Raw genomic sequence first — 12,250 nt, 5'->3', positions numbered from 1 at the left:
TGATTTTATGGTTCAAATATTTACAAATTACGTTTATTTTATATTTATGTATGTTTTAACATTATCAACAATGTACGCAGCTAACTTTCAGCGGTCAGTTTCAGCGTGGTATACAAATATACAACTGAATTTCAACACATAATATTATAGCACAATATAAAGGCAAACTTTACAGCGGAATTCTCATAAAGCGCTGTTAAACTGTGTTCAGTGGGTAGTTTGCAACTATTTCAAGATATTTGCCAAGCTGCAAGCACTAATGTACAATTTAGCACAAGATTTAATATTCAAATATTAGCCATTTTCTCAAAATCATTCATAGACAAATTGACCTTTTTAAATTGCTGTATCATGGCAAAGGAAACTCATTAACTCAGCCTCTTGTAATATTTAGATTATCTTGATTAAGATGAAAATTGTTTGGTAAAGAAGCTTTAATGGCGTTCCGTAGTATAAATAAAATAGGTTATTACCCTTAATAGCTTTCAAACGATCGATTTCGGCAGTTTGTGTGAAAGTGTCAGGTTTAAAAGCCTATCGTTAGTACCAATAAAGAGACCATTCAGTATAAAGTACCTAGCCTGAAATATCTTTATCGTACTTGAGTTTATTTATTGGTTCATTCACATTAGAATTTAACTGTTAGTCTTTTGTTACATTGCTAAACTAATATTTTGTACTTATTTTAGTTAATAGTATATCATGTCAACAAGAAAAGTTCCGAACAGGGGCAAAACTAGTAATGGAATGTTATCTACACTTTTCCCGCCCTAAAATATTGACATTACAATTTCATTTTTTTTTGATCGCGTGTTCGGATATTCTCATCGATTATTTAATGGCTCTGCAAACGTATCGTTGAGTAATTTTAATGGAGATAGTGTCACGAAATGTGTAAAATTATAACTTTAATGGCACTCTATAACATTTTATTGTTCATATGAGCGTGTAAGATGAATTAAACCCTAAGAAGAAAATAGAGCCATAGACTAAATACATTGTTTTACTTTTTATTTTGAAATAAGTGTAAATAATTGTAAAGTATTAAGAACATATAAAAATTAAATAAATGAATATAACAAGGCTGTTGTTGGATGCAAGTTACTGCAAAAATAAATATAATAAACATTCATTTTAATTCTTACCTACTATAGGTTTTATGAGGACATGGCTTGGTATTAATAATTCTGTACAAATAATACTGTTATAACTACTATAGGAGTCTTCAATATTCAAACAATTTTGCATATTTATTAAATTCATATTTAATAGCTCTGACCGTTTTATTTTAAAGAAACAAAGTTTCTTGATCAAAGTAAGTACAACGGTTACTTAAATATTTATATTTTTTACTTTAATAATTACATTTCACTATATCCTAAAAATTATACACATTTCAATAGTTTTTAGCATGTTTCGCCGTAAGAACATTTTCATAAGAGTTGGTATTTATTTGTACAGAATAAATTAACTCCAGATTGAATTCCTCAAAACACAACCTACTATTTTGGAGGAGAGAGGGATACCTACAACTAAATATAAAAGAAAAAACAATAAAACTGCTCTTTGTTTTACCGTAACACGCCCGCCCTCTTGCGGAGCGAGAACAAACTTAAATAGGCTGTAACATTTGTTTTTATTCGTCTTAACATGATCAGAAGTCGGGTTAAACCAATTGATAAAAAGAAGAATGTATGAAATACCTACATATATTAAACAAATTGTAATCATTAAAAATCCCTAATTCATATCGAATTTTGTATTTTTTCATGTGCCAATCAGCCGGAAAAAATAAAAAAAAGAAACCAAAAAGATTTGTGTTTTTTTTCTCGTTTTTTAAACAAACGCTACAACCTCATTGATCTGCTCCGTTAGCGTACAAACGACATCCACAACATATTATTTGTCTACCTCTTACTAACCATCTTTATGTCGCTAATAGTCGTAATACTTCGCACGAACAGGTTTATATTAACTATTGCCGGCCCATCTGTTAACATGGTAAAAAAACAAACAAAATTTCCGTTCCACAACATTCTATAAACAGAACAAAAGCCATCATGAAACCACGAAACTGACACCACAAATCAATTTGTCGAACAATCTTACAACCCTACGAGGAAACGAGACTTATTAAAATGTATTTAACATCCAATTTCTATCAGCGCGATATATCTCATCAAAGCTTTATGAATCAATCAAGCCGGTATCATGTTAATAACACGATAATTTGTTGTAATTATTTAGAAATATTGTGTCTAGGTCAAAACGATTTAATTTTAATCTACCCCAGTGAAATGGTTGACGGTTGCGTGTCGGTTAACAGATGAATAATTCAATGTGCCTACCGATACGTAGCTAATACGAGCTCTAACAGGAAATTTATAATTTATTACAGACCATAGATTATGGAAAAGGTCGAAAAGTAATACTGCATACGTAATGACGGTCGAAAGAAAAAATAACCATTAACTTTCAGTTAAGCTCGAGTCGGAATCATTTCATACAATAAAATGGCGCGGAGATTTCCGTAACCGTTACTTATCTTACTTTAACCGCTTTCCTATCAATCAATGTGATATAAAGTTGAAGTGTATAAAAAGTTATTAACATTAACAATTCAAATGTAATTTTGTTTCGAAAAGAATCAGAGACTCTTGGACGCATCTGGATAGCTCAAAAAGAAAAAGAATCGTCCCCATAATAAATAGTAAAACGCCATAAATATTATTATTGTAATTACATTAGTTTAGTCTTCTATAGCAATCCCAAGAACTCTAACATCTAGCTCTACAATATCATCAGCCTAGCCTTTCTTCCAACTATGTTGGAGTCAGCTTCCAGTATCACCAGATGCCTAAATACCAGTGTTTTACATGAAACGACTGGATATCAGACTTTCACGACCCAGCTACCTGGACTATAACACGATATCCCTCGTTAAATCTATCGTCTTGACAATGAATATACCAATAAATAACAGACCACTATTAAGTTTCATTTTCGGAAACGAATATAACGACACTAAGTTGACCTATTTATAGACAAGGAAGAATTATAATGTACGTTGCTAAAATTAACTTGAATAGTTACATTGACAGGTGGGAAAGACTATAACTCATTGAAATCAACGATACATACAGGGCTGTCCGAACACATTGTAGATTTTGTAACCATTTATTTTAGGCGTTCGAAGATAACTAAAATATACACGTAGATTCCTGAATATAAGAAACTAGATTTATCAAACGCCGAGATCCAGAAACCCAGATCTAAAATAAAAAGCCTATTCTATCAAATGTTTCAACAGGAGGCAAAAGCTCTCGATCGTCCTAACATTCATTAATTTCAAGCTAAACCTGAAATTTTGAGAGCATTTTTTGGTAATAGATTTGAAGTTAGACCTATAAGTAACTAAGCCCTACTTCTAAATACTGGGGGTGATTAATGAACGAGCGTTTAAAAGCATTCGGGGTCAATTTCAGTAATATAGTCCGACAACTTAGTAGAGACTTGGCATGCACGATTTAACGAGATTATAATTGACCAGCTTTCTGACCGCAGCTTTGTCCGTGTGGAATTTCATTCCCTTCGGAGTGGAGTCTCTAAAAATCCTCTCTTTGTACTCCCCTTTACTTCCAAATCTTCATACCAAATTTCAACTTTCTACTCTCAGGAGTTTCGGCTGTGCATTGTCCATCAGTCAGTCACTCAGTAACGGAAGAGTTTTATATATTTTGATTGATTGTTTAATAGGTAAGTAACTACAGCCCGGCGGATGGATCTCTCAGATTAAGCTATGCTTGAAGTTGCTGTATCAAAGAGGTCAGTGTCATTTACATAAGCCTACGGGTCACTAGTGCTCTACATTTTAATTTTCGTGTACCTCCGCCAGCCTTGCATACAAGGCTCTCTACTAAGTTGTTGGACTATAGCTCTATTATTATAGCACTATAGCAGTGTGGCACTATGGCACACGACATTAGGACAAAGGCAGAAGACGCCAGACGCGGGTGATTGATTTTATTTCGATTCACTGTGAATATTGTTGGAAAACTATTGGAGCAACGACATAGATAAATTGTATGGGAAACTTTGTGGTATCGTAAAGCGAAAAGTGATAAAATGCACGTTTATTTATCAAAATTTCAATAGTAATTTGCCTACAATAATCAAGTTTAAGATGCCAAGCTTATTTGGGAGAAAATCTTTGCCTGGAAGTAATGCTGTAATTATTGCTTGTCTCTATGACGATAGGCCAGAATATTCAGTTAGAAATTTGACGAACCGGATTTTTTTATTAATATCTATAGGAAACACGAATAGGTCTAAATGAATAAAAATGCATATTTTTAAAGTCAAACACATGAAATTTGGCAAAATGTCACCGAACAATATAAGCAATGTTTTGAGCTGTGGTAACGTGGTTTTACATCCAAATGCGACCGGAAATACTCCAAATACTCACGTCAAAGTTTCTCTGATTTGAACCCGAATGGCCTAAAATAGAACCCGAATAACCCCTTTGACTTACAAACCCGAGGTCCGAAGCAGTAATTTGGGAGAGTAATTACTTTGACAAGTACACCAACGAGACTGGCTGAATTTAACTTTAACCATAGAGCAAATTTTGCATTATGGAATTGACAGATGAAGCTGTCAAAGTTGTACGATAACTTGAGAAAAAACACTATAAAAATAATTAGAAATATAGTTTGTAATTCTGAAAAGAGTGTCTAAATACATTTTTATACTTCAAATGAGTCTATACTTGTATAATCCCACTCAGAAACTGGAAACGTTCTCCATTACTTCCCGCGCAAAGTTGAAAAAAGCGCGCGAATGATTTATGGTTTCCACATAATGTTCCTCCTTTGTTACACCGTGATCTTGTAGAAATTGCGACATGATAGTACTTGAGCAACGCCTCGAGGCTCTTTCATGTAATTCTGGATGATTTTCACTAAGCATTAGAGGGTTATTAGGGAAGCACTCGGAATTTCCGCCGAGATACTTTTTAGGTGTAAATGCGAAGCTATTTCGAGAATCGAGAAACGTTTTATTAACTGCTACTGATCTTAAACGATATTTTTTTTGTATGTTTATGTCATAGCGACCAGCAACGAAACTCTGAGGCCTTACTTTAATCAAACAAAAAAGAATATTCGTTGAAATTTTTTTTGTTTCCTATCACAATTTCTTTCCGTTAAAAAATGACAGTTGAACTATGGTACAAGAATATAAGGTATGTTTATCCGATGCTGCTTACTCCGTGCCAAAATTAGAATAGGAAAAGGTCGTCAACACCTTCAATACATTCTCTCGTATATTGGCAAAATTTCACTTTTACTAATCATTAGGCTCTCTGGTTTCCTTGACAACCGAAGAAGTTACGTGCATAACAACAATCTACAATATTATTTTCCGAAGACAATTTTAGTTACCCATGTGTTTTCTTAAAAGACAAACAGTGTACTTTACTTCGCTATTTTACTTCGCTTTACTTCATAATACAATATAAAGATGGTAGTTAAATCGGTTGCGATGTTTTCTTTCCGCGCCATCAAACATTACCTAATGTGTTCCGACGTGTGAGACAAACGACTTCCCCTTACAAGATATTAGCAGACAACCTTTCAACCAAGCCTTCATACGACTTATAAACATAACTTTGTACATAGACTATATTAACTTTAGTATTTACGAACACTGTAACAGTTTACTAGCTATCTTTCGATTATGACCATAGAGAATATTGTTTAAGATAAAACAGACGCGATTTACAGAATCTATGGCAGCAGATTAAAACCTTAAGTTGATTGAAATCCCTGTGTCAGGGTAACAATAACCTAGTGACCTACATTTGAGAAGGAAATTCGTGTTATAAACACACAGATTTTTCTATCAATTCGCATTTTCCAAGAGAAGTGAAGCAAAGACGACATTTTTCATAAAGTGTTTACCTTAATTCAAATAGACCAACAAGTCACCTTTATTTTGTAGAAGAGAAGAGAAATAATAAAAAAATGACGTTCAAAATAGTCGAAGAACAAAAACCGACAAGAAAATAATAGAAAATTCATTTAAATAATAACCGATCGTTCACGATACAGACTAAATATTTACATTTGTTGCATACTGTTTTACTTTTTAAAACGTTTACGTCCTACGCAGTACAAAAGAAACCTTATCCAAACAAATATTAGAGTTATTTTAAAAATAATTTTGTACAATTATCATACACTTTTGGCTGTATTTTCCCAGAACAAGAATATTACGATATAAATCCTATTTCGTAGTAATAAAATAAATACAAAATCAATTAGTCCTATACTGTAAGTTCACATACGAAAATATTGTTAATATTGGCTGTGTGTAAATTATAATTTAGTATATTTTGTCTTTGGGCAACGGTGGCTGAAGCGATGGCTTTTTCCTGAAATAAACCTGAATTTCAAAATATTTACGTTTATATTTCTTGTGATAAAGCTTTAATGAAACCGAAAATCTCATTACATACGGACAAAATATCTTCCCATTTGTTTTGCCCTAAAATAACGAAGAAAATAATTATAGCGAGGCGAAAATCCGACTACAAATTAGTTGCTCTATTAAAATAGGACTGCTCTATTAAAGTAGGACTTACGGCTGTAAATTATAATGATTCGTGCATCAGTCATGAACTCATGACTAATATCCCTTCCGTCATACACAACTCATAACAAACTACCACTCACTATGTACTCAGTGCCAGATTTGATAAAATGCTCTCAGGAACACGGCCATTGCCAATTTACAGGTAAATATAGAGTACCAGCTTTCCATACACTTATCTATGTTACTATAGAAAGCATAGACAACGGCACTATGAATTATAAATACTTCGTTTGTTACAGAAAGAATTACAATAGTTCTGTTTTTCGCCATTCGGCTACGAAACCTTAAAAAAATGGAGAAATTAATTAATTTGGAATGTAATTTTTTTTCCACTCGTATAAAATGGCGGAATTTTGACATAGAAAAATGAAAACCAATGAATACTGATTCATGGTTCTCTTTTCCTCTCTGAAGCGGGTTTTCTTGGCCTGAAAAATTTATGATTGCCACTAAAAGAAGTTTATAAATTAATTGCATCTCGTCATAATAATTTCGAGTTTCATGCACCTGTCCATCTTACATTCCATTTTCGTCACATATCCTCAATGTAACCAACACATTATGTATGTATTAAACATATAGTTTATTCACTAATGGCCGCCGCCCGTCCCTAAATATTTATCGTATAATTACCAACTCGGACGAAGGTATTTATAGTAAGCCTCTGTTGTTTAATAGTGGACATTTTGATCACACAATAACGATCATATTTTGAACCATACTAGAAGACTGATAATGTATAATGGCTATTGATAGTTTTGTAAATTAATCGCTCATAGCCAGTTGTGCTATACGGTTGATAAACCACTCGTGGGTTAAGCAACCGTTGGTGCGGTCATTTCATAATACTCTAGCGTCTCCGTGCTTCGGAAGGAACGTTAAAAGTAGATCCCGGCTTAATGCGTAATGCGTTAATTCCCTTATTCTATTATACATTAAACATGCAACGCGAGAGTTTAAAAGTTAGATCAAAGGTCAAAGCCCTTCTGGCGGATTGAACAACTTAGACACTAGGTTGACCACTAACCATACTATAGATAGATAGGTAAAATAATCTAATATTTATCGTACTATACAACTCTATATGCATTTTTTCTATCCATTTTGTGTATTTCTATCCCACTTTGAAGTACATTCTAATCCTCAATACGCCAATTTGTACCTACATGACCATTTCATCTCTAAAAGCTTATCCGACAACACTCGTAATCCCCACTAATACCATCAGATCTGATAGATTTCAATTGAAATTAATAACAAAATGGGTTTAGTTTTACGCTAATTGACTGTCAACCTAATTGGAAACTAATCCGCTGAACATTCAGACAATAAAATTATAAATGCAATAAAGTTTTGCCGCGTAACTAGTGCCAAATTTTAAATTACGTTCTAAATACATAGACATCACAATTATGAGTTGCCAGTTTATTAAATGAGACACAGGCCCACCACATCAAAAAAAAAATTATACTGTATTTTTTCAGCATCTTGGGAAGTGTTTCTTTGAAGTGTGTACGTCAAAAAATATCTCATTCATTAATCTAGATACTAATGGCTTGAAAATGTTGGCATTGAAGCCGACAACGATAAATGACCGTCAAAACATTTTCAACGCATTCTTTGTTAGTTTTGAGTACGGTTCAACTTCACTTTCTTTACAATAGTTCTACTTTATATTGCCTGACTTTTGTTATTAATGCTAAGTATTGGCCTAGATTTTGGTCTGGAAGTGATTAGTTGTTACTTGTACAGCGAATTACTCGTGTACTTAAGACCTAAGTAGGTTTCAAATAATTTTATGAATAACTTTTGTATAACCTTGCTTCTTTTACACTTTTATTACTATTTACATTCGTTTTCACTTTGTACCGACTTCAAAAATAGGGAGGAGGCTGTCAATTCGACTGTATTTTTTTACTAATTTATGAACGCGTCTTGATAATTTAACCTTAAACATTCATCCAAAGTGAAAAATTACTTCAAAACTCTTCACCAGTAAGCAGTAAAACCATCAAGTCTCTTTCCCCTACACCATCACCAAGAATAAGCCTATCTATCCAGTCATCGCTTCAGCCACCAGTTGCCATATGTTAGAGTAGTACAACGATATGTCAGAAGAATGACCTACCAGTTCCGTTGATGCCTGACGGTCTGATCCTGGCGTCGTACCGGCCCGGGCCAAGGATCTGATCCAGGATCTGTTTCTCTTTCTCCCTGAAGTTTATCTTCCCATTGTTCTGAATGCATCTGTGGATAAAATAATAAAATTATAATTTCTTACGAGTACGTTTATTTTGAGATATAAGAGTGCGATGTACGACTGGTTTTTTTAACACACTGAGAATTGCTCTTGTGTCGCGAGGACTTTTACAAACATACAAACAACGGACACAAAATACAACCAGACCCGAAACAATATTTATGGGTTGTACAAACGATGGGGTGTTTTCGGGTGTGCGAATTGAATCCACGACCTCCCGACGCAATGATAGTGACGTGGTGCCCTTAACCACTACGCGACGGAGGCAAACTCGTAACTCCTGCTGTAAACGATTGAAATTAATAGACAATTTCTGAATTTCTCAAAACTGTTTCATTGCGCTGTTATTTACGTAAATTTTTGTGTTGAACGTAGTTAATTGAGTTTGTTTGTTCCTTTGATAACAACCTTTTTGTTGATTAAAGTCAGTCATCCGAATCACTGCTTCCGTATACTTTTAAGTGCGTATTGTTATTTTAATGCAGATATACAACCTCCTTATCAAAGAGTTTCAATATATAACTAGCTGACTATGGTGAAAATAATTTGCATATAGCCATTAAAGTTTCCTTTATTTATATTTCTTTTTACAAATGGCTTTTTATCGATTTTTTTCACATGTAACAGCCTGAATTGTTAAAGATTTAATTGCGACCTCCTTTATTCTCTACAAAGTTTGTAAATTAAACTTAGTTTGACATGTTGAATTATTTACGATTGTTTCAAAATAAATCAGAAGTTTTGTACAAGTTTTGTAGAATTGAAAATACTTAAATATTAAGTTAGACATAAATAGGAAAACTTGTGTAAAGGATTGGCCGTTTAGTTTCAAATTGTGTAGCTGTCAGATATAGGTTAGCGATGATTAATTATATTGTTTGAAAGAAAATAAGACATGTTTCAGTTTTTACTTTGAACATATTACGTAAAGCTTTGAAATGCGAATAAACGCAGACTAATTTATTTGCGTAAGACATATTTATTTCTCCAAGATTTGTTAAAGAATGATAAATGGAACATACATCAACAAACTACAATATATTTTAGAGATAATTTTCGCAAATTGTTGATTGTTTATGTGAATAAGACGAGGTATGCCGTGTGTAAGAATTAAATAAGAAATGAGAAGCATGTCCGAGCGGTTCGCTTTTGCGTCACAACAAAAGAACTCATATCAATGAAAGTCGTATCAAAAAATAGAAAACTCACGATTTTTGCTATGAAAACTATTTGAAACAGAAATAGTTACTTAAAACTAGTTGTTAAAAAAACAGTGAAAACAATTCGTCAGTAAGATTTCGGCGATAAAGTAGTCTGCACCTTGTGGTATGTGAAAAAAAAAACCCGTTTATTTTCGTGTTGCTAATTGCGCACCTATTTATTTTTTTACGACTTTACCCAGTACTGCGACGGGTTGTAACAAAAATATCAGTGGTTCGTAAATACATCATATGTTATGCTTCATTACTTATATACCTAGTCATAAAATATTGCGTCTGATCTGAGATTAAAATAGATTAGTATCAGACTTCCCGTGGGAGGTACAAACGAAGATATATGAAGATAGACAGGAATAAACTCATCTACATATTCTACATAATAATATATAGTTATTACGTCATTACTACGACATTATATGCTTTTTTTGGGGTACTAATAAATATCTTCAACAAGCCTAGTTTTTCTTTAAACGTTTAGAATGTATTGAAAAGATGTCTAGCGCGATTTTCAGCCGCGAATTTGGTGTATCTAGTTATAAAGAAAGAATGAGGCATTTCATATAGCTGCAGTAATTCTGCATATGGAATAAGATACCATTTTGCTAGTCTCATAAAATAACATAAATTATACACACGTCACAGAAAAAAAAGAAAAGTTCACATGCGATTCTCGTTGCTGGCCTCACGCACGGCAATATCTTTGTTAGTTTAAAACATAGAGTCAGCAGCATTGCTGACAACATGCAGGTATTGTGACCTTATGGATGACACAAAGGCTCTCATTTCTGGATAACTAATAGATAGCTTATTTTATACATTTGCTCCCTCTTCGTCTCCGAGAAAGTTTATTTAAGAATTATTCAAAAGCTGCGAAAGACCCCTAAAGAGGTCCATAGTTTTGAGGAAAGTTTAAAATTGTAATATATAAGGTTTTATTTGCGTACCTATATGGTATAATACGTAGATTGGACCAGGTCAAAGTACCCTTTTACTACTAAATGGTCAAGAAAACATATCATGAGAGGCGACAACTTAGGTATGTTTACTACCGCTAAATATTGAAATTCGTTTTGAATTTCAATACTTACCTACAATACAAAAATATTTTCAGGTTCAAGAACAACATTAAAAGTAAATTCACTCATAATATCGCATTCTAAATATTTCATAAAGATTAACTAACACGTCAGTTAACGTCGCATTAAATTATTTTCGAATGCAAGATACTAATATTTATTATATCAGTTTGTCACCCGTGTGTTTTGTTTCCCGCCATTTGTTTTGACATCCCGTCAGTGACCGGTCAGGCGGGAGCCGTTAATTGCCTTTATTCATTCATCCGTTCAGATTTGATAAAAGGGTATTTATTTAGTTATGGGTTTTCTAAAAAGTTAGAAAAATTAATTGATTGACTGAATGCAGTGGTTAATGTTGCCACACAACTACCATTGCCTCGGCAGGTCGTGGGTTGGATTCTTGTGTCCGTTGTTTGTATGTTTGTAAAAGTCCCTGCGACAAGATTCTAGGGCGAGAGTAGCTTTTAAAAAAGAAGATAACCACATATATTTTTATATTGTATTATTAAAGTACATATTATTGAAATTTCTAAATGATTGACCAAACTTATGGCCTCAAAAAAGAACCAGAGTTTATATTAAGAGTTTGTCCAAGCGCTGCTTTTTTAAATCTAAAATACTTTTAGAAGCTATCAAAACCAAACTTTCCTAATCACAACTTAACGATTTAAAAACAAACAATTAAATTGAACGTAAAGTAACACTCTACGCGTAATCATATTGTTAAAGCTGTTTGCAATAAAACTAGACTGTACACTTATCATAAAACTTAGTAAAACAGTAAAAACTAGGCTAAAATAAAGTGTATTTTTATGAGATAGCTAGGCATTTGCCTGCGACTTTGCCCGCGTGTAAAGATTTCCCAGGGTAAAAATGTCCTTTATGTTAACCAAGGTTATAAGCTATCAGTGTATCAAATTTTATTCAAATCCGTCAAGTAGATTTTTCGTGAAAGAGTAACAAACATGCATCCATAATTAGAAACTTTCGCATTTATATTACTCTCTTCTGTCCGCGACTTCGTTCGTGAAAAATCT

General features: G+C 33.2%; 1 protein-coding gene across 15 annotated transcripts in view; it reads right to left on the bottom strand.

The window, feature by feature from the left end:
• Nucleotides 1–12,250, bottom strand: part of GluClalpha (glycine receptor alpha 1) — a 43,888-nt gene that overhangs the window by 14,723 nt on the left and 16,915 nt on the right. For 11 of the 15 annotated variants that reach the window (XM_076128191.1, XM_076128177.1, XM_076128180.1 and 8 more), the window contains exon 3: nucleotides 8,786–8,904. In XM_076128191.1, the coding sequence (XP_075984306.1) occupies nucleotides 8,786–8,904 (119 nt within the window). Of the gene's footprint in view, nucleotides 1–1,922; nucleotides 1,990–8,785; nucleotides 8,905–12,250 lie in introns of those variants that run through there. The other 4 variants (XM_076128179.1, XM_076128181.1, XM_076128188.1 and 1 more) reach the window with 2 other exon arrangements.

Source organism: Anticarsia gemmatalis, chromosome 21 (assembly GCF_050436995.1).
Source record: "Anticarsia gemmatalis isolate Benzon Research Colony breed Stoneville strain chromosome 21, ilAntGemm2 primary, whole genome shotgun sequence".
NCBI classification, from domain to species: domain Eukaryota; kingdom Metazoa; phylum Arthropoda; class Insecta; order Lepidoptera; family Erebidae; genus Anticarsia; species Anticarsia gemmatalis.
Note: the sequence above shows the minus strand (reverse complement) of the source record. Positions and strands in the feature narration are given on the sequence as shown.